General features: G+C 37.9%; 1 protein-coding gene across 4 annotated transcripts; it reads left to right on the top strand.

The window, feature by feature from the left end:
- Positions 1–6,139: 6,139 nt before the first annotated feature.
- On the top strand, positions 6,140–19,901 carry LOC121951403 (zinc finger protein with KRAB and SCAN domains 5-like). Of its 4 annotated transcripts, none has more exons than XM_042497714.1 (5): positions 6,140–6,437; positions 10,624–10,988; positions 14,310–14,569; positions 15,393–16,023; positions 18,000–19,901. In XM_042497714.1, the coding sequence occupies exons 1-3, from the start codon at positions 6,263–6,265 to the stop codon at positions 14,436–14,438; spliced, it is 669 nt and encodes a 222-aa protein (XP_042353648.1). In that variant the 5' UTR covers positions 6,140–6,262; the 3' UTR covers positions 14,439–14,569; positions 15,393–16,023; positions 18,000–19,901. The 4 variants fall into 4 exon arrangements, 3 of the variants coding, with proteins under 3 accessions (XP_042353648.1, XP_042353647.1, XP_042353646.1); XM_042497713.1 differs by having other exon boundaries at positions 14,298–14,569; XR_006106393.1 differs by lacking the exon at positions 15,393–16,023.
- The last annotated feature ends 3,827 nt before the right edge of the window (positions 19,902–23,728 follow it).

The raw sequence follows: 23,728 nt of genomic DNA, 5'->3' as shown, positions 1-23,728 counted from the left end.
TTATGCTGTGTGCACTGGTAAATTACATTAAACAATTTTAAGACTCTGATAGTGCACTTCTTAGTTTCTACTTATGATGACATAACACTTAACCTCTGTACCACTGTGCTCTTAAAAGCAATAGATGCCAAAAAAGATTGTTGACACATTTTATTTTGTGTGAAAAGTCATACTCATTACTTCTAAACTCAAACAAACCTTATGGCAGCTGCTCTGAGTCCAAGGATGTCTCAAAGGACTACAGTTATCCCAATGCACTGTCCAACTCTGCCATCTTCTGGAAAATCTAGTTCTCACAGTTCATCCAGTTGCTGATATTTCAACTTTACAAGCCACTCAGATTTTTCTAAATGCTCTGCATGAGGACAAACTTCAGCTAGGTCGAACACATTGGCATTTAGAAGTTTAATTTATTGTCAAAACAAGTGCATTTACACACTTCTCCAGCCCTCTTTAAATGGATGTTAAAAGTCATTCATAGATTGTTACAGTGAATTTAACCCTTAACTGCAGGGGAGTTTTTTCCCCCAAACATTCCTACATACCTCGGTCTTCAGCAGCCCAGCAACTAGATACCTCAGATGTTGTTAGAGTAGAGGCTCTTAGCTCAGTATCTCTGTAGAATAGTTTGTGTGTACGGCATATGTGGTTGAGAGAGAGACAGGGATACAATTGGCTGAACTTAAAGGAGAAATTTGCCATGTTTTAAGTGGATATCTGGTCAGTGCTGATAGTAAATGCACTTAATTGAACATTCCTCAATGCGTGCCGAATTGACAGAGAAATTTAGTTTTTCTTCCTATACAGCCCTCATTTGCAGTGCCTACATAAACTGTATCCTAAAATATAAAAACTGTGTTTTTAAATTCCAGGGTGTCGATGCTGAGACGGTTAAGAAGTTGTTGTGCTCTCTGCCTGATGATAAGTCTGCTGATACCAACCACATTGATGGTAAACTGCTGAAAATATCTGCCTCATATATTTCCAAACCAATTTGTCATAATTTTAATAGATGTTTCATAAGTGGTGTGTGTCCAAAAGTATGGAAGAAGGCAAAGATTGTTCCTCTACCAAAAGACAGCTTTCAATGGTCCCAGCAGAGGGCATGTAAGCATTTTGCCTGTGCTTAGCAAAGTCTTTGAAATAAAAAAAATAGTATTATTTTTAATCATAAGATTTATTCTCTATGCATCAACATGTAGAGACGGTCCTTTTACCTTCACTGCTATATCACAAATGTCAGATAGCTGGCTTACTGAAATGGATAGGTCTTTGCTCGTTGATACAGCAATGCTAGACTCCGGAACTGCCTTTAATTTGATCATAATACTCCAATTAACAAACTTATTTGTAATGGTTTTATTTAATGTGCTATAAAGTGGTTCAGAGGCAATTTGTCCTATAAGTCACAGAGAGTATATGTTAGTGGCTCTATATCAGGCAGTCGAGGGTTGGACTGTTCCATTTCACAGGTCAGTTGCCTTGAGCCCCTGTTATTTTTAAGAATTATTTGCCATCTGCAATTGGACAGTCCAGCTTGACCATGAATGCAGATGATTCTACTGTTCATTTGCAGCCAATTGCGCAGAACTTAATCAAGTCCTGTCAAGTAAGCTTAATATTGTAAATAACTGGGTAAAAACATTTTTTTTTAATTTTCATAAACTGGCACATGATTCTAAACTGAATAAGGAATTTCAAGCTTTTGTCGTGGTCAAATCACATTAAGGAAATAGTATCTAGATACAGTTGCATATCATCAGCATGACACAATGGAAGTGATGAGTGATTTCTAATTATGTTGCCCAGGGGAAGCCTATATAAAGTAAAAAGGATTGGTCCAACCACAGAACCTTGTGGGATTGATCACTGATGTGAACAAACTGGGAACAATCTGATAAGTATGATTTAAACCAGCTTAGTGCCGTTCCTTTAAGGCCAATTAAATGTTCCAGCCTGTGCAGTAAGATGTGATGGTCAATAGTGTCAAATGCAGCACTGAGATCTAATAGGATTAAGACAGAGACCAGACCTTTATCAGAGGCAATCAGTAAATTGTTAGTAATTTTTGCTAGTGCCGTCTCTGTACTATGATAACTATTATCTTTGTGAACGTCACAAAGTTGATGAGCAACCACTTTCTCAAGGATTTTAGAAATAAAGGGGAGATTAGATATCGGTCTATAGTTAGCTATAGTTAGCTCTCTGGATTGAGAGTGGGCTTCCTTAGAAGGGGTTTAATGACAGCTACTTTAAAGGACTGTGGTACATAGCCCGTTAATAAAGACACATTGAGTATATCTAATAAAGAGTTGTCTATTAAGGGTAAAACTTCCTTAAGTAGCCTAGTTGGGATGGGGTCTAACAGACAAGTTGATGGCTTGGATGCGGAAATGAAATTAGAGAGTCAGTGAAAGTCAAAGGGGAGAAAATGGTCCAAATAAATTCCAGGCCATGTTGCCTAATCCAAGCTACCTGTGTTCGAGGTCAAGTCAGTTAAGGGCAAGAGGTGATGGATTTTTATCTCGAATAGTTATAATTTTATCATTAGAGAAACTCATAAAGTCACGACTGCTGAGGGCCAAAGGAATTCAAGGCTCCATAGAGCTGTGACTCTGAGTCAGCCTAGCTACGGTGTTGAAAAGAAACCTGGGATTGTTTTTATTTTCCTCAATTAATGATGAGTCATAAATTGCTCTGGCATGGCGGAGGGCCTTTGTATACATTTTAAGACTGTCCTGGCAGACTAAACGGGACTCTTCCAGGTTGGTTGAACACCAATTTCTTTCAAATTTTCACAATGTTTGTTTCAGTTTGCGGATCTGGGGGTTAAACCATGGAGCTAATTTTCTTTGTTTCATTATATTCTTCTTGAAAGTTCCAAAGGCATCGAGAGCTGATAACAGTCAGCCAGTAGCATTATCAACGAGACAATCAATTTGAGAATGACTAAAATCAGTAAAGCATTCTCAGTCACTGTGAGACATGGTAATGAAGTCAATGCAGAAGGAATCAATTCCTTAAATTTAGCAACTGCACCATCAGACAGACATCTAGTATTGTAAGTCTTGCTGAGAGGCGTGTAATCGGGTAATAAAAAATTGAGAGCTATTAAATAATGGTCTGACAGAATGGGAATCTCAGGAAAGACTAATAAATCTTCAATATTGATGACGTATGCAAGGACAAGATCTAGGGTGTGGTTGTAGCGGTGGGTGGGTTTATGAACACACTGACTGAAGCTAATTGAATCCAAAAGTGTGGAGAAAGCAGAACTAAGGCTCTCATTATTAATATCCACATGAATGTTAAAATCCCTTATGATAATTACTTTGTCTGATTTAAGCACTGAACTTGATAAAAGCTCAGAGAATTCAGATACAACTTCAGAGTATGGGCTGGGGTGCGGCTGTGGCTCAGAGGTAGAGTGGGTCGTCCTCTAATCAGAAGGTCAGCGGTTCGATCCCCAGCTCCTCTGGACAACATGTCGAAGTATCCTTGGGTAAGATACTGAACCCCAAATTGCTCCTGACGCTGCGTCTTCGGAGTGAGTGCGTGTGAATGATTACTGAGTAGCAGGTGGCCTCTTGTACGGTAGCCTCGGCCACCAGTGTGTGAATGGGTGAATGTGATATGTAGTGTTAAAGCGCTTTGAGTGGTCAATAAGACTAGAAAAGCGCTATACAAGTATAGTCCATTTACCATTTACCATTACTATAACAATTCAAATGAGCTGTAGGGTTTTCCAGGAGGAGGAGGAGAGAGACTAAGGAAACAACTTTCAAATGAACTATAATTTAGCTTAGGTTTAGAATGAATTGCTAAGCTTGAATCAAAAATAGCAGCAACTCCCCCCTCCTAGGCCAGTGTCTTGAGCAACGTGACTATTTGACCAGGAGTGGTGGAATTTTGGAAGATTACATCATCTTTGCGTACTCACACACCAACTCTACGTTAATTATAGTGACCGACAATTGGTGAAATGGGGTGTCATTGCTGCCGACGTGAATAACGATCTTCGCAAATTTACGCTTAACCTTAGCCAGCAGCTTTATATTTGATTCGACGTCGCCCAATCTGGCCCCAGGAATACAATTGACTATGGTCGCCGATGTCACTCACTTTATGTTCACAAAACATTACATGTCTATTGTGAAATGGAAAGGTCTCCCACATAGTATAAGTTAAATCAAAGGAAAAGTAGGTTTTAAACAGAAATTAAGATCTTATTTACGGGTACATGAATAAATTTTAGGTTTTTGTTGTGTATGTATCTTTTTGCTCATGATTGCATGTGGTTATCATTGTTTTTTGTCTAGTTTAAACCAATGATGTTTCTGAAACAGTCCTCTTTGAGCAGCTGCGGTGAGTTGGTTGGTTATAAGGTACTTGGTTTGTTTGCTGATTATTTTTCAATTGGTTGGTTTATGTTGATTTTGAGGGAGATAGTTAAATCAGACTAAATAAATTAATTCAATAAGACTTGATTTTTTTGTATCGTATTAATTATTTATTGTATTGCATTGTAAATATGCCTATTAACCCCTTGAAACCCGGATCAACGTAGCTTTTCTTGTGCTTCGTTCAGACACCTTTAAAAAGCTGTTTAATCCTCTGGAACCTGGTTGAAGAAATTAGAATCACAACATATGCAGTTACCTAATGATATGAAACTCCAAAATGCATTGATGATTTGTAAGGCAGAACTAAATTCAATTATACATGAGGAGACAGCATTTGCATTTGTTCAATCTCTGCAGTTAAGTACTTTAAAAATTGAGATAAAACAGTCAAAATGTTAGCCTTAAAGTTTCAATAACTGCAAAATTGTCAATCAGTACCATTTATACGTGATAATAGTTCTGCTGAAGTCATTTATGAAGTAATTTCTGAGCAAATTAAATCAACAAATTAATACAGCTTTCAGAGAATTTTACTGTAAACTTTATCAGACAGAAGGTTCCATAAATGAAAAAGATATGGAAACATTCTTTAAGAACATTTCCTTACCAACCCTTAAAGATGAGGGGAGAGAAAGATTAGAGGCACCTGTTAGTGATTCAGAAATATTCACTGCTTTAAAAGTCTTCCAAACAGGGAAAGCATCAGGCAACATTGGCTTTACTATTGAATTCCATAAATGCTTCCAACATAATCTATCTCCACTTATTGCTTTATTATTAAATAATATATTAACTAGTCAATCTATGCCATTGACTATGCACCAAGCCACTATTTCTAGGCTGCCCAAACCTGGTAAAGATTATTTGAATCTGACTAATTTTCACCCCATTAGTTTGTTAAATAATGACTATAAGCTATTTGCTAAAATCCTTGATATGCCTATAGAGACTGTCATCTCCTCATTGATACACCTCGATCAAGCTGGATTTGTTACAGGCCGTCTTGCTTCCAACAATATGAGGAGACTTTTTTATGTAATGGACAAAGTCAGTACCCTACAGCATCCAGCCATAGCCTTATTGTTGGATACTGAAAAAGCCTTTGATAGGCTTGAGTAGCAATACCTGTTTTATGCTCTCTCCAAGTTTGATTTTGGACCAGTCATTATCTGCTGGGTGATGGTCCTTTATAACAAACCCGTTGCATCAATTAAAACTAATGGCATTGTATCTGAGCCTTTCGAACTATTAAGATCTACACGGCATTGGCCTTTAGTGTGTGCTATACGAGCAGAGAAGAAAATCACTGGTATACAAATTGGAGGATATGATTTTAAAACAAATGTATTTGCTAATGATTTGTTATTAACAGTCAGTCCCACTAGACTGATACGTTTGGGAGGTTTTCAGGTTACAAAGTGAATTACAGAAAACTATATTCATAATAACAGTAATTTTATACATATCATTTTCATCATCATCATTTTTTTTTGGGGGGGGGGGGTGCTTATTCTTTTAGGTTATTTTCTTGTAACTTTTTGCTATTTTGAGGGGCATGTCTTGTTAAGTTGCTCAATGCCTTCTCCCCTTCTGAAAGAAATTAAACCAATTTGCCCATGATTCAAAGGGTTAACGCGCTCTCTACACTCCATACCACTTGGTGGCAGTAATGCGCCAAAATGTTGTTTGTCAACCCCCAATAAACCTAGAAAAAGAAGAAGAAGAAGAAGAACTAGCGGTACAAGAAGAAGACAAAGAGGAAGTGTTTGCAGGCACCTCAGCTGAGGCTAACAAGAGAAACGCTGCCATCATTGAGTTTTGTTTTTGGTAACTGTGATAGGAGCAGTCCACTGTGCAAAATGGCGAGACTGCAGAGTGCCAGAGTGTTCGTGTACCAGCGGCTAACCGCGGCTGTCTCTGAAATCATGGAGCACCTGGAGGCAACATTCAGCCAGTATGAGAAGGAGATGGAGAGCCGTCACATGACGCTGCTGGACTCGGTGTGTAAAGCCAAAGAGAGGCCGCTAACAGCAGGTCAGTACAGCGACACATAAACATCACTGAATAGTCACAGTAGTCCTTCACAGACTCGGTTCTTTCACAGCCTGTTAGCTCGAGCTAACTTAGCAAGCTAGCCGCTGTGGGGTTTGTTGCACGTGTGTTCCTGCAGTCACTTCTCTCATTTCACACAAAAACAGTTAGCATGTAGCATCTCTGGTTCCTTCGTCTCAAAGTCTCTGGGTTTGTTGGATGTGTTTGTGGTTAGAAGCATGAGATAAGCTCTGTAGTTAACATAGATGATGTGTTGCCTTTGGAGATCTTTTAGCCCACTTCATGTTGTCAGACAAGTTCTATTGAAGTGATTTCTTGGTTCTGCAGATCTGGCAGTAATCAGGTTTGTGTGTAGCTAGTGAAATTTGAACTCAGCTTTCCAAAAAATGTGGTTAATCACAGTTAATTCATGATTTAACAAGGGGGGCAATTACTTTTTCACATAGGGTCAGATTGGTTTGGATAGTGTTTTTTTCCAAAATAAATGAAATCATCATTTAAAAACTGCATTTTGAATTTACTCAGGGTATCTTTGTCTGATATTAAAATTTGTTTGATGATCTGAAACATTTAAGTGTGACAAAAAGCAAAAACAGAAGAAAGTCTGTGTAATGTTTGGATATAATGACCTATCTCTATTTTGAATTCTTGTGTTTTTTGGTTTCTTTTGAGTCCATTCACATTTATGTATGTACATTTTCCATACAAAATAAACAAAATCAAAGTCATTTTTTGACAAGTCCATTGTATTGTACAAAAATATATATGTATTTTTTCTAATTGAATTCTTTTACTTGTCAGTGTTTCAAAGAAATGTTATATATGCATCCAAAATAATTTAATGCAAAGGCATTCATAAAACAGGTGACACATACTTAAGTTGTCATTATTACAAAAGATACAGTGTTCATCCACAAATGTATGATTTTAAAAGAACCTTTAAGAATTTTGTTGGTGACACTATATTTGTTATTAAAATTCCAATCAGAGTCCTATTTAATATTTTCATAATTAGAGTTCCAAAAAGGTTTGGCTGGAGAAACAATGGTTCCTATGGTCAGTCTTCTAAGATTAGGACATACCGTAAGATCAACTTAATTCACCTCAGACCGAATAATTGGAATTCCATACTTCTTTAGAAACTCTGTATCAGTACATAGGAGTCCGCTTTCATTCAGAAGTTGTCACAGACAAAATGTAATTTTTAACCCAACTATCAATAAACAATGTTTTATTTTTATATCTAATGTTTTTATTATTACATATTAAACATTTATGTGGAGAAAAATGTGTTTTTAGATTATTAATGAGGACAGTAAGAGGCGGCTGCTAATAAGCTAAATGAGACTATAAAAATATCATCACATCAAGCTGCACCAAACACAGCTCTGCAGCCTCGCAGCAGTGGCGATGCGCTCATAGTGTAGTTAGTTTATACTCTAACATTAGCTTTTTACGTTTGATGATTGTATTTAGGATTCAAAAAACCTGAGAGTGGTGTTTATCTGTGAAGATTATCTTATTGAAAAAAACTGTTAAGTCACATAAATGTTTGTTCAGCACAGAGTTTTTTTTTCCTGCAATGATCCTAAATCCAATGGGAAAATCCCACAATATAAAATTCTGTAGGCTTTTTGATGAGGGAACCAGGACGAATTTATCATCCCTGGGAGCTAGCATAAACAAACGTTCATGATACTCATCTCCAAAAGCTACCAGCTACTCAATAGATTTTTTTTTGGCTTGTGAGTAAAGCAAAACCATCAGCCACTTGCATATTTTACCAGCATTTGGCTGGTGTCTATTTGTGCCATTTTCCGACCTTGGTTGCCGTACTAATGTATGAAATGGCATTGGCTTCCTGAAAATCCCAGTGTTAAGATCACTGTTACACAACATGATGTCCTGTAAAATGTTAAGTCATTTTACTGCTGGCAGCCTTTGTGAAAAAACAACATATCCGTATGCACATTATGCATTATATTGCATGGGACAATTTTTTACCCATGACAAAACAATTCGATAACAGGTTTGCTGAGAATCCCAGTGGAACTCGGCTCAGAATGTTGCAGACTGTTTTAATATAAAATAGGAAAGCATTTTAAAGGAAAAGTCCAAATCAGTTGCAACACATTGAATATCAGGCCAATATGCACTTAAACTTCAAGTGGTTTGCTGAAAATTTCAATGGAATCCTTTTCAGAATCACACTGATTAGGATCAGCTTGAAATTTGTGCTGATTGTGCTGCAAGTTTTGCAGAAATTTAAAGGACAAGTCACCTCAAATGTCATTTTAACACAATTTCCTCAATTTTGAAATACATATACTGTAAACCTGCTCAGAATGACCCCGAGTTTGATGTTGCTAAAGTGATATTATTTTACTGTACAGTCACAATCGGAGGAAATCATGGGTGAAATATCTTCCAAAGTAAAAAAAGCTTTGTTAGATTTTGCCACTTTGTGGCATATTTGAAAGAGCTTTTGTGAAAATTCGTGTGATACCGGCATCGGCAGTTAGCTGAAAGTAACATTCCAAGAAGCACGGTGGTGGATGTTCAAAACATTAGCAGCTTTATTTCTATAGCAGCCATCGCATTAGATTCAGTTCAACTTTTGAAGAGTTATGTTATGCAATAACACCTCATGAAGCGCCTGCTGTGTCATGAAGGAGTCAGTTCTTACTGACAAGCACATAGCCATAGCATCATGTGACCTAGAAAAGCTAAAAAGGGTTTCCATCACATTTTTGTTAAATGTGTTTTTTTTTCCAATTGCATAATATACACTTCATGTCCGTGAAAAAACTTTTTTTGTGATAAATGGTAGTAGTAAATGGTGGTTTTTTTTTTGTTTTTTTTTTGCAAAATTTTAGTGTTTCATGGAAAGGCTTTTCTGTTCATAGTGTTGCAGGAACACTTGTGATCTGATTGTATTGCTATAGTCAGTTTATTTTGGTAGTTTTAAATATGTGCATTATGACAGGCCTTTGGATTTTGTATTACTAGTAATAATACTATCTATTTGTGTACATTTAAATAGATTAGGGCTGCACCTAACAATTTTTTTTATCGATTAATCTATTGATTATTTTTTCCTTTTAAAAGATTAATCTATCGAGTTTTTAATTTTTTTTTATTATTGATGTAGCTATTATTTTTTAGTGACTCGAATAATATAACAACAAATTTACCGAAAATAACATTTTAAAACTTGTCATACACGACAGGGCATTATTCCCCAACAAAAAATAGCCCAGTCTTAACTGGTAATCTGTGTTTTACAGTCTGATGTAAAGTCTTTCCAAAATAAAATTCCAGGTAAAAGGAATGTAGTGCAATCTACATTTAGCAATCCAAAAGCAAAATTAACAAAACAATGTAAAACTGAAATCACTTTTAGGAGGAGTAATAAAACAGTTACCCTTTGTTACAGTAACAAACCTCAAATCTAGCAGTCCAACAAAACATTTTACAGTAAAATTAGTGCAATTTGAATAACACTATAACTTCTCTACAACAGAAATAATTATAACTAGTACATTCTTTCTGCATCAAAATAGTCCAGCCTTAACTGGGCCTTAAGGCATATTGCTGCCTGCAGATATGAGTGCTGTAATTTCATATTTATAAGCACATATTCCACTCATTTATGAAGTTATACAAGCTCCTGCACAGCTGACTACCCCATCCTGTAAATTTTTCAAAATAAAATGCATTGTAACAGCAACTGATAGCATTCTGTCCACAGAGACACAGTCAGATAGCTTGCTCTGCTGTTTTTAAAAGGGAAGCGAGGAAGTTGAGGTAAAACAAACACCTTTGTATTTCCTTATCTCTGTGACAAAGAAAGACTTTAAACTGCAGTAGAAAGTGCTATAGAGTCAACAAAACGCGAACGTCACGTGTAAAAACACGGCGAGCCACCGTTTCTCTAGATGTGTTGCAGCTGACACGCAGCTCAGACGCGCCTGACGAGCGCTGCTCAGGCCGGCAGTGTGCAGCTCTGACCTGATACAGGAGCGCCGAAACAAAACACTACACGCTCGGCGCTGCTCACGCTCTCATTACGCACGCTGTGTGAAACGGTGCGACGCGTCAACTCATATTACGTGAATCGACCTATTTACGTAATCGATAGATATCTGTCTGTCTTTGAATGTTTCAGTTCAGGCGGTGATCAAAGAGGAGCAGCAGGAGTGGAGGCTCAGCCTGCACCAGGAGGACCCAGAGCACCCAGGGGGCCTGCACATTAAAGAGGAACAGCAGGATCTCTGCAGCATTCAGGAGGTCTGGAGCCAGCTGCAGGGACCACAGGAGGAGCAGATCCCAGATTTCCCTATTACTGCTGTCCTAGTGACAAGTGAAGGTGATGGGGAGAAAGCTCAGCTGTCACAGCTTCATCAGAGACTGTGTGAGGAGGACAGAGAGGCAGAGGCCCCGGCCACATGTACTGCTCAGCACCTGGGAGCAGGAGCTGATGGAGAGGAACCATGCAAGGCGTCAGCAGCTGCTTTCTCTGGATCTGATGAGGTGACCTCACACTCCTCTGACACTGAGACTGAAGACAGTGATGATGATGATGATGATGATGATGATGATGATGATTGGAAACCTCAGACAGATTTCAGTCCCACAAAAAACAAACTTCCTCTCAGTGATCCTGGAAGTTATAAATCATTTAGCTGCTTAAAATGTGGTAAAAATTTTAGCCAGAAGTACCATCTGCAGATGCACATGAGATGCCATACTGGAGAGAAACCCTTCAGTTGCTCTCTATGTGGTAAAAGATTTACTCAGAAGGGAAACCTGAAACAACACCTGGCCATCCACAAAAAAGAGAATCCATGCATATGTCCTATTTGTGGTGAAAAATTTGCACAGAAAGGAAATCTGACACAACACATGACAGTCCACACAAGGGAATCTGTGGTGAGAGATAGACAAAGACAGAATAACATTTACCAGAAAAGATTCAGGAAACAGTCGCACACAAAGTAGAATTAACATCTTGGCCGTTATTTGCCTCCACAAATCATTGGAAGCAGGTGGCTGTTATTGTTTCTATTCATGTGGGACAACATGGATCCTTCACACACATCTTCCCCAGGCTGAACAGAAGATGGTTCCAGTCAGACTGCTCCTGTATTATGGGACAATGGCATCATGCAAGAAATTATGTACAAATAAATGTTCACTTATTTTTGATAATATCTGTGATTCGTTTTTTTTTTGTTAGTACCCATTGATTTCTGGGATTCACCAAAGTTTTCTTATTTTTGCTCTTTTCTGAGGTAGGAACATGTTATGAGTGGTTTGGTCTAATGTAGCATCATTCTCTTAAATTTCTCATATATTTTCTCTCTATTATCGGGTAAGAGAAAATCAAAGGGAAGTCAGCTTCAGATGCACCAAATGTTCTTGATCATCCAAACCTGCTCTGATTAGGTGGGTTTAATGATGAATCCCACTTGAACATATATCACCTGTTGCACAGGTAACGCCCCCTCAACACTATATAAGAGCAGGTTTTGTGCCGTGTGCAAAGACTCTGGCACATGCTCGAGAATGAGATGCTACCAAAAAAACGCTGCAAGAAGAAGAATTTCTGCAGTAGTGACATTGATGCACTTTTAAATAAACTGAAACACAGTAAATTGATTATCTAGAGTTTCATTACTGATGTTACAGGATAATCAAAAACTCAGCGATGGAAAAACATTTGCATTGTCTTACTAACAGTACTTATACCACACTGCAAAAATACCCTGTTAGAGTAAAAGTCCTGCATTAAGAAAGTTAAGTTAAGGGCTAAAGAGACATTGCTATACTGCGCATATATACTGTGCATTGATCCTAATTACTGGAATGTCAGCTACTGTGCTTCCCTCAACTAGTGTTGAACTGTAACTAAAATTTACTCAAGTACTGTACCAGAGGACAAATTCAAGGTACTTTTACTTTATTTTAATCTCATGCCACGATCTACTTCTACTCCACTAGACTTCAGAGGGAAATATTGTATTTTTCACTCTACTGCTATTATTAGATAACTACTTTTCAAATTAAGATTTGTGCACATAAACCAAACATATGAAAATATACAAGTGGAGCTGAATTCGTCAGTTGATTAGAAAATTAATTGGCAAATATTTTGTGTATAATACTGTGTAATTTTTCATTAAAAAAAATAATGGTTGCAGCTTCTCATAAATGAGAACTTGCTGCTTTTCCTTTATTTAAATTATTTTTATTGATTAGATGTATTTAAATTTTTCTGCATGATTACTTTTGTTTCTAATATATAAATACATTTCCCTGATTGTACTTATACACTTTAAAATTTAATAATCCAGTCATTACTACTTTCTTGGTCCTACCTCAGAGAAAAGCACAAATAAGAAAAAAATGTTAAATCATAGAAATCAATGGGGACTAACAAAACAACAAAATGGACAAGAACAAAAAGAAGAGAAAATTTGTTTGTATATCGCTTCTTGCATTAGGCCTGTTTAGAGCACTTTTACCAAGAAAAGAGAAAAACATCTCATTTTCACAGGCCACAAACTGTTGTCTAATACAAGGAAAAGTAAGTTTTATACCTGAGGAACATTTAAAAAAATGCATGAATATCATTTAATCAAATTTAGATTTTGTTTAAGAGTAATTATAAAGGTGGATTAGTAAATTTGCGGGTCTCAATTTTACTATACATGGTCCACTGATCCCAATTACTGTAATGTCAGTTCCTTTGTGTCCCTCTGCTGACCACAGCTGGAATGTAGCTAAGTACAGTTACTCAAGTACTTAACTTAAATGCAACTTAAGCATTTTAAACTCATGCCACTTTGCCCACTACACTTTTTGATTTTTGTGCACAAACCATATGAATATATACACATGCAGCTAAAACAATTAGTCAACAATTAGTCAGTTAATTAGAAAAGTATTTTTTTCTTATTGTTTAAATAATTTTCATGCAAAATAATGTTATAATTCCATATTTTCAGAATATGTAGAACTTGCTGTTTTTCCTTTAAATTATTTTTACTGTTGATTTTTAAAATTAAACTTTTATGCATGAGTACTTTTACTTTTAATACTTCCCTGATAGTACTTAAATTCTTGAACTTAAAGCATCTTTGCTACTGTGCAAAAAACCTGCCAGCAACCACTAACATCAGGATTTAATGCAATGACAAAGTGAACAATCAGCATTTACACCCAGATCAAATGACTCTGCAGCAGTCATGGGTATTTACCAACTGGCATTGTAAAAGCGCTAATTTCAGCTACTTAACTGGCCAGGTGCAGTAATGCACCATCTCTAATTACCGTCTCCGCCCAAGCAGCACTCAAACATCAACCCAAGTTAGTCTGCAACGAGTTTGAAAAGTAACTGAATAAGTAAGAGATAAAGAGAAGTAAGCACTGTAAAGTTTTCACAGAGCTCTGTCTATACTACTGTCTACTGTTTACCGGTTCTCTGGCCACTTCATGACATCAGACACATCAAAACAACCCACACTCACCCATACACCCATCACAGTATTAACGTTGTTCTTTTCCATGACAAAATGTTTTCCTCAATCTTTTTTCCATGATTAAGACAAGATGATGACAAGCTAAAAATAGTCTATCTATCGATCTATCTATCTAGTAGTCTAAAATCTATCATAATAAAAGCTGTGACGAAATGTATTTTTTCAATGACAAGAGAGGACTGGGCTAAAACGTTAGTGATGGGCTGTCAGACATTTAAAATGCATTATTTTTTTCCCTAGTTGTGCATCTACTTTGTTAAAATATAATGCATCCCTGTCATTGGTTGAATTGGTTGAGGTTTGTGTGCAGATTCCCAGAACATCAGCCGTACAGGTGATGATGCCCCAAACTGACAGCGTGTTTGACATGATGGCTTCAATGAAAAAAAGAGCCTGGTCGAAAAGAACGAGTGGACGTCTGGACACACTTTACTTATAACTCAGCAGAAAGGAAAACCCAATGCATGGTTGTCATGGGGGACGGAGAGGAGCCCTGTGGCTACAAACTAGGTGGGAAGAGCACTACCAACAAGACAACTGAAGACGCACCATGCTGCTATTTATGCCACGGTAAGTCAGCTAACTAATGTTAAATGAAGAGTCCTAATGTTAACCTTATGACAGTGTTAGTGGACAGTCGGTTATGTTAACTTGTGCCAACTTTGCTAGAGAGCCTGGAAGTCTTTCTCGCAAAACAAGTTTTCAGTTTGAGGTAGCTAATCAATGAGTCTGGCTTTAAGGACAATATTGGCTGGGTTAATGTCAGCTTGCTTGCTTCAAAGCTCTTGAGTGAAACATGTAATGTTAGGATTTTATAATTAACGTTAGGCTTGTCCAGGACAAAAAAAGTGTTAGGGCTGGACAAGTGAAATGATTAATCATATAATGTTGTTCGACTGAAACATAGGGGGAAAAAAAACAGTTATGCTCCCCAATGTGTCTTTGTGCACATCATGTGTTGCAGCTGTAACATTTATAACTAGCCTGGGAGTTAATTTATTTTGAACAAGCTCCTTGTATTTATGCTCTGTCCATTTTCATGTCCTTACCAGATAAAGCTTAATGAGGAGCCGTGAACATGTCCCGCTAGCTAGTCAAACTGCAATTTATTGTTTCTAAAATAACACAGCAGTTTATACAGCAGATATTTGTGTATGATTTTTTTAGCTCTAAGGCGAGGTAGGTTTATATAATAGGCGAGTTGTATTGTGTTATCACATCATTTGAATTTTCAAAAGCTATACTTGATATTCTGTTATATTTTAATGATGATTAATGTGTGATATCGTTAAGCCTGTAAGCCTGGATTGAACGTAATTTGAATTCATCTGTAGGCCTTCAGGAGGTCAGTATAGAAAGTTATTGTATCCAGTCTTATTGTTTCCTCACCCAGACCCCAGACACGGCTACCCAAAAACAGCAACCTTGAGCAGAGAATGAAAGGTCAACTATCACAGCAGCGGTCTCCTCTGGATCAAAATACAAAGCTGACTCACTGGAACAAGCTTCTAAATAAAAGGCAATTGCCCAGAAGATTGGACCCAGCGGTCTACCTGCCGTATAGTTCATCCTTATGATGGGGACCATTGACCATATCTGAAAAAAACAAAAGTAAACAACTTAGTTGACAGGCTTTACAATGATGAAAAACAAAAATTCAAAGAAAGACTTGCCACAGCACGCAAAATAACAATTGGCCTGGCCATATGAACAAAAAAAGGACACACAGCATCATTCCTTGCAATTAGTGCATGTTACTTTTGCACTCAGGAGAACAAAGGGAAGCACATATTGTTGAGACTTGGCCAGATCTCCCACACATTGCAGAGGGCATAAAGACTTGTGTTGACCAATGCAGAGAGGATTGAGAAATACCAAAATGAAAAATTGTGACAGTCATAACTGATAACGGAGGCAACATGGCTGCAGCATTCAAAAATAATGGACATGATGATGATGAGCTCAGCAGCTCTGATGAGGAATACCAGGAGAGTGATGAAGACTCAACTTGTCAAAAACCAAAGGTAAATTCTTTTAGTTAACTCTTTCCCTGCCAGAGTATTAATCTGAAGTTGCCAGCCAGCGCCAGCATTTTTGGCCATATTTACTAATTTTTCAAGTCATCCAGAACATTTTGTGTTTTAAATATATAAACAATGAATACATAAAGATAAAGAACAGATGTTCAGCTTTCGTACACAAAACACATTTTATTGTAGCTTCTTCTGTTCCTTTTTTTAATCATCTGAATTTATGCATTTGCACACCTGAACTCACCGCGAGCAGCATCTACTGGCCTGACAGCGGTGTTCCACAGTTACTGAGAACAGCGAGCATAGTAACAAATGACGATATATTTCCACCTTGTTCCCTGATGATCTAAATAAGTCACTAAGTGTTTCTCCTGCGGCTTTTTTTTTCAAACAACCCTGCTGAGAGGGTCTGAAAAGTGCTCAATTGCGATGAGGTCGACACATTGGTTGTCCTCTCCTAAGCAGACCTTAAATCGTGTTGTTCAGTCAAGATGTGTGTTCAGGGCTACATAGGTATGTTATATGTATTTTTCAGGTTTATGTATTAACCACACAACAAATGCAATTTTATCGAAATATGCAAATGATCTAAATGTCCAAATATGGTCAACAAAAATACAATTTAACATGGCTAGAAAGCAAATGGACAGTCTGAAACTATTTAGGTCAATCTGGAGATTTAGTATGCTATGTATTAAAATAACAAAAACACTAGTAGCTAGTTAACAAGCAAAGTTAGCTTTTATGAATTATAAATGATGCTTACAATCCATTGCTTGGCCTCAGGTATAACTGCTTCAACACAGAAAAATGAATACTGTTGATGTGATGAAATTCTCATTGTACACAGATGTTAAATAGGCGTTATGTTGGTTAATCTCATTTCACGTATAGTGAGGGATAAATAAAATGCATAAGAGAGCTTTTGAAAAAAATGTGCATCCTACAAAAAGTGGATTGACCATACCATGTCTCAAAAAATGTATGCTTATATGACATAGTGGTTTTGAACTGCCCATGGGGAGTAGCCTAAGAGTCTGTCCATAATCCATTCTTCATTAAAATCTTTCCACTGTCTACTTATTTTTCTGACATATCATGACATACAGTCTCAGCAGAGCCCTGATTATTGTTTATTCAAAGTTTAATAACTCCTTGGGACCGCTGACGATATTGGTTGGATGTGACATGAAAGTGCTCTGCTAGTTTCGGAGTAACTCTGAAATGCTGGAAAGAAATACAACAGCAGGGGTCGCCTGGTGGCTCAGCGGCTGCAGGTTAACTTTTAGCTTGCAACCCTTTACTGCATGTCATCCCCTCTCCCTCCCCCTTTCATGCTATCACTTTGTCCTGTCTAATAAAGACCAAAAAACCCAGCCAAATAATAATCTTAAAAAAAAAAGAAAAGCAACAGCAGATTGATTTATTCAATTAGATTCAACAAACAATCACATTGTAATGTACTTTTATCTTGTGAACTTTTTTCTGTTTGCAAATTTATTTTCTTTTGTCCTTCAGCTCCACTCCTAAATTTTCATTTAGGAGCCATTTTTAATTTTGCTCAGTTGGGTTCATCAAAATAAGTAGTGATTATGCTGTACCACCAAAGAAAAAAATTCACTCAGCGTCACCTACAATGTTGCAGCTGCCTGTTGCATCACCATGGCTACGCACGAGGAGTGAGCAGCAAGTCATAAACTGACTTTACTGGTTTATCATTCACCCATTTAGTTGTTTGTTTACTTAAACGTATGTTTAAATTGATATGTTACCATGACTGTAAGTTGAAATACAAAAAAAGGTCACACAGCAGGTGTTTTAGGTGCTTCCCTAAACAACCACATAGGAGTGTTGATGGCAGCGGCTGGCCCAGTGTTTGTTCATACATTGTTTATCATATTGTATTGTGTTGCCCATGGCAATTGAATTCATTCTAGATGATTAATTAAGTTCTCTTATCTATTTAGGTATGGAGCCATAGGGAGGACGCCCTGCGTTGTACATACACTGCAGCTCGTGGTGAACATGATCCAGAAAGAAGCAAGTGTCACTGTCCAACAACTCCTTGACAAAGTTCGAGTACTTGTCAAACTCCTCCGCATGTCATCTGTAGCAATGGAGCACCTGCTGCAGCTGTGTGGACTCACTGTGGTCAAAGACTGCCCCGCCAGATGGTCCAGCACATATCTGATGATATCACACCTTCTCCAGGCGAAGGACTCAGTTGTTGAGGTGGTTGATGGGATGGGCTGGGACTGTCTACTACCAGGTCAGTGGCAGAGGCTGACTGCTCTCTGAGAGATCTGCACGTCCCCCTTGCTGAGCATACGCAGATGCTGCAGAGGGACAAAGTGTCCTTATCCCTAGTGCTGCCTGCCCTCCTGGACCTGAGTGCTCACCTGTCTGAATTCCCCCAGGCCCAGGTTTCTAGCTATAGGGACCTAGCTTCTCTGGCACAGAAGATGAAGGCAGACATGGATCAGTGTTTCAGGTGCTCCTTTGATCCCAGTTAAGTTCTCACCTCTCTTCGCTGCTGCATGTTTCCTCGACCTGACAGTCTCACCCAAAGCACTGAAAATAATGACAAACAAATACAGGAGTTTCTTAGGAAGGCAGAAGATTATATTGCTCAAACGGTGTCACCAGCATCACGGGAGGAAGAGGCTGATGAAAATAAGAAGGGATAAGAAAGACAAGAGGCACCACAGACAAAGCAACCCAGATATAAATTCCTGTCAAAATCACAAAGTGCAAACTGGCCATGAAGGCCTGGCCTGTCAGAGTCCAGTGTCAGGACAGTGATGCAGAAATTCAAGGAGCAGCTGTCACAGCCCATAACTGAAGAGACTGCTTTTGGGCTGCACATGGTTCTGTTTATCAGAACCTGAAACGTCTGGTCTTAGATCTTCTGGCAATGCCAGCATCTCAAGCATTTGCTGAGTGAGTTTTCAGCATTACAGGTGACCTTTGTTGTGGTTGCCGAAATAAAGCAAGAGTCATTTTAGAGAGAAGCGTTTTTCTCAAACTGAATCAAGATCAGTAGCCTAACTCTGCTGACAGACTCAAGGTTGTTGAAGCTGCTACTGATATCCAGTGTCTGTTACGAGGGGATCCCCTCTGATTGGTTATTAGGCCACTGTTGTTTAAAGCATGGTAAAAGTTTGTTCATTGCATTTTTGTTTGAAGCTTCAGAAAATAAATATAACTGCAATAGTACAGTATATCATTGCATCATATCCAACTAAAGTCAGTGCAATGTTGCTTTACGAATTTCAACACTTGATACAACCTCTACCCTAAAAGGGTAGAGGTTGTAAAAGGATAAAAATGACTAAAATGTGACTAAAACTAATAAACATTTCCGTTTAAATACTAAGACAAAGACTAAATCTAAAATAGCTGCCAAAATAAACACTGTACACAGCTCTGCTCTCCTGGCAATGAGATAGCAGTCAATAGCCTATAGCAGGTTTACCTGTGTATGAAAAACCTGCCTACATACACTAATGTAATTTGTAACAGATTTCAGCCCCTGATTGACATGAAGAAGGAGGACGGTGTGGATTAGGATCTTTTTTTCCTCTTCCTTTTTTTTTTTCTTGTGTTTTTTTCACTAATGTTGGGTGGAAATGGGGTATAAGTAACACTTTTTATGTATGGCTTTGATAAATAAGAGAGTATTTTTATATTGTGGAATCAGTAGCTATACTATACTATACTATACTATACTATACTATAACTATATACTTCCTGCACCTCTGCTGCTGACAGGGCAGATATTTTGTCATTTATAGGTTTTTGATTTTCCTATAACACCAGTGCTGACACTCTGGAAAATCATTTTAAGTATGTTTAATAGAACTTTGATGTTGCTGCATGAAACCCAGTGTCAGTATACAGAAATGCAATTCTGAGCTTCACATTTAAATCTGCTTAAGTTAAAAGTTTCAGAGCTGCTGAATGAGTAGCTGTTATGTTAGAAATACACAGTGGTAAAATAAATATATTCACCTGTGAATTCACACAATTAAGCAGCAGCTAGCTGGTAGTTCAACTAAAGTGTTATTTACGTAATGGCTCAAGAAGTTCCATTATTTTGTTGCCATTTTTGGTGTAGGAAGGAAAAGGAAAGGAATGTTGATTTATTTTTATTGTACCATTGCTTCCCTAACTGAGCAGCCCCATTGGTGGACACTGTGTACAAAACCAAAACTGACATCCTGTGCACTTCCCCATGCGCAGTGGTGTTATACTGTTGTAGTGTTTGTTTTGGTTTTGGTCTATGTATGATCTGTGAAGAACACCTTTCCGAAAACTTTTTCACAACAAATGTCAGCCGCATTTTTGCTGACGTGACTTTTTTATGTTTTAATTTTGTTAGGCCTATATTTTCATATCACATGTATATTGTTAATTTCATCTTTTTTTTTTTTTTTTTTTTTTACAAAGTAGTTTGATATTCTAAACCAAACTAGATTTCTACCTGGGTTGGCTTACCTTGGCTAGTTCTCAAAGCTCTGCTGTCAATGTAGACTCCCTGACACTGGGATAATCACTGAGTAGGTGTGTGTCAAATAGCCATATAACAGTCTACCAGTGATGATAGATACACGTCCTGACTCTTATTAGTAAAACCCAAAAGGACACAGTAAACTCACTATCGACACGTCAGCCTTTTTTCTCTGATCATTCTACACTGTCTGCAACACATTCATGTAAACATCATAGAAATAAACAGAAGAAACCTCGATCGCTGTCAAAAAAACAACACATTAAGTGTCTGTGCATAACGTATCTTTCCAGCACTAAAGGGTAACCAAAACAAACAAATAAACAAAAAGCTTTAAAACACCATCTAACACACACATGATAGACAGTGAATTAGCAGTGCCATGAGGAGGGGTTAAATGAATTGCAGCCAACGGTGGCTAATCAGGTTAATTATCAGCTAATTGCACTCATTTTCCAATCAGTTTTTAATGCCACAGCAGGCGTCGCACAGCATAGTAATTTTGGGAATTCAAAAAAGCTGGGAATCTCACTACTTACTAAACTTTTTTGTTGGGTCTGAAAAATAGCCGACCACAGGTGATCTGTCAGAATGTGGAGTCTAAAGATTTAGTTTAATCCTCTTATTGGACAACAGCTAGCAGCACCCAATTCACAAGCTGTGGAGTTTCTATATTTTTCTATGTTAATATAGGTGTGTTTTCCTTGAAAACAAATGAAAAGGAAGTATTTTTAAACTTATATGGGCTGAACAAGTAGGCCAGTAATTCTCAACTTCCAGCCTGCAGGCCAAATCTGGCCCCTGATAGGGTGCCGGGTGGTCCCCCAACCATTTTCTACTTCACAATAGAAATACAGTGATTAACACTGGGAAATTTTTTTGTACTTGTAGTTTACGTAAGGTGCCAAAGTGCGTGAAACAGCAGGACAGAGGTCCTAGCTGAGTCCTTAATGTTCTAAAATCCTGGAAATGTTCTAAAATCCTGGAAATGTCCTAAAATCCGAGAAACAAGCTAAAATCCTAGAAATGTCCTACAAATGTAACCCTTAGAAATGGACTCTGAGAGAGTTTTTGAGGTCACATGAGTTCTGAGTTTCAGAGTTGTTAGGATCGTTTTGGTCGGTCCACACCCACTCAAGGTTTAAAGCCTGCTGCTCCCAAGCAGTCTGTTAGAACTGTTGCCTACAATATGGCACTCAGAATTACCATGACCTGCATGACTGAAAATCTTCAACAACAAATTAATATATTGCTAAACTGACTTAATGACCTCAAAAAAATGCTGGCATGAAATTAAATCTATCAGTTGTGACCTCACTAAAGGAAAATAAGTAAAAAAAACGACAAATATTTTTGTAGAATCACCATAGCCCAAATTTTGACCAAAATGAAGGTTAATGAGTCTTAATTAATAAAATTAAAAATGGAATTTTTAAAATGTATTTTAGCATGGATCGACTTAGAGATATTATGTTTAAAATCGGATGTGAAAACAAAATCAGTAAGATGTTGAAGGGATTAGGAGAATATCCCCAACTGAAAGTGAATGGAAACAAATGTGGTATAATGATGTGTAAGACTCAACATTGTACTATTTATACAGGTCTGCTTAAAGTAAAATCTAATCATCCAATTTGTTTTTCCAGATCGATGCATCTGTAATCCCTGTAATGGTGAATGGTGACATGGCAAAGTACGTCTCTAAACATGGAGATAGAAGACCTTTTGGGGCCTTCTGCCGACAAGCCATCGCATCGCTTGACACAAAAAGCAGGAAAGACTCTATATTCACAAGGCTGCGGCAGAGACCAGTGTCTGGTGAGTTAGCAGTTCCTGCAAAAAACAAGCCTTGGATTGGAAATACAAGTGCAAAAAAAAGAAAGAGAAGGGTTGAGCTTGGATGGATGGACTTTAATGAAAAAGAGAGACGGTACAAACAGGTGAAGGCAGTCAGTGGAGGAGGAACGAGACACCTGACCATTGGCAAGGAGAAAACAGTGGAGGAAATCAAAGACATTGCTGAAAAACTGTTTTTCCCAAATGGTTTTTCTAAAAAAAAGAACAAGCTCTCAAAATACTCAACTGAAATTCAGTCTCCTCAGATACAGGTCAACAGTTGTAGCACTGTGGAACACTTGTATGAAAAAAGCAAGGTTAAACTCCTCAGATTGTATCTTTGTACCAAAATTAGACAAGTGCAGCTGTCCTCAGAGGAAAAGGAGGTGCCTTTAAGCTCAACCCCAGTTCTTCATCGCCGAGGAAGTGAGCCACATAGTTTAAATAAGGTGCCAGGGATGGATGACATGGCTCATCAAGAGATTGACTTTGAGATTACATATAATTTGGGCAAATGAAGATGTGTAGCCGGATGACACGGGGCCACAGACTGAACAGGGGCCAGATGCATAAACCATGTGTACTCACAAAAACATGCTTTTTTCCAAGCATAAACTGGCATTTGTGAAGAAGGAATATGCACGGAGAATGTGCGCACCTCACACACTCCTCAGAGCAGCGAACACACAGTTTTAACTGAGGCAACTTTGAGAGACGGATTATTTTGTTTTTAGGATGTTTGCCAATTTCACTGATTGTGTCCACTGCAAAGTGGTAACATGAGATGACTTGGGACAACGATGTGTTCAAGATGCTGTCCTGTTCCTGCTGTGAATCACTGCTAATGGCAGCAGCATGTGGCGCTGCCATGTTCAGGAAGAGTGACCATGAGACTGTCTTGTTAGGGTTGGGTTGTGTGGATTAAAATATTACAGAGCTTTTTTACCTTTGTGTGAGAAATAAATCACTAATTGACTTTGACACCCGACGTAGTCATAAATGCTCGTTCTTCCTGTCATAAAGGGTTATTACATCACTTTCAGCGTTATATCGACGTCATCCTCTATGTCAGGTGACATTATGGTATGGTTAAGGCTGCCGGTGTGAAGTGGATTTATAATGCCAGGTCTTGCGATGCCCAATAAGGAAACAAAAGCTGTACTGTATTTTGAATGTCACTAAAATTCAGCAAATAGTAAAGCTCTCTGTTTCATTATTTTTTTATTCATTTAATAAATGTACAAATGTCAGTAGGATATTAATATGCATGAGAAATAAAGAAAAGAAGAAAACTTTTAATAATCATCTCCTCATGTTCATTAATTTGCCTCAGTGTTTCCTGCTCTGCGA

This window comes from Plectropomus leopardus, chromosome 12 (assembly GCF_008729295.1).
Source record: "Plectropomus leopardus isolate mb chromosome 12, YSFRI_Pleo_2.0, whole genome shotgun sequence".
NCBI lineage: Eukaryota > Metazoa > Chordata > Actinopteri > Perciformes > Serranidae > Plectropomus > Plectropomus leopardus.
This window is presented reverse-complemented; position numbering and strand designations above follow the sequence as displayed.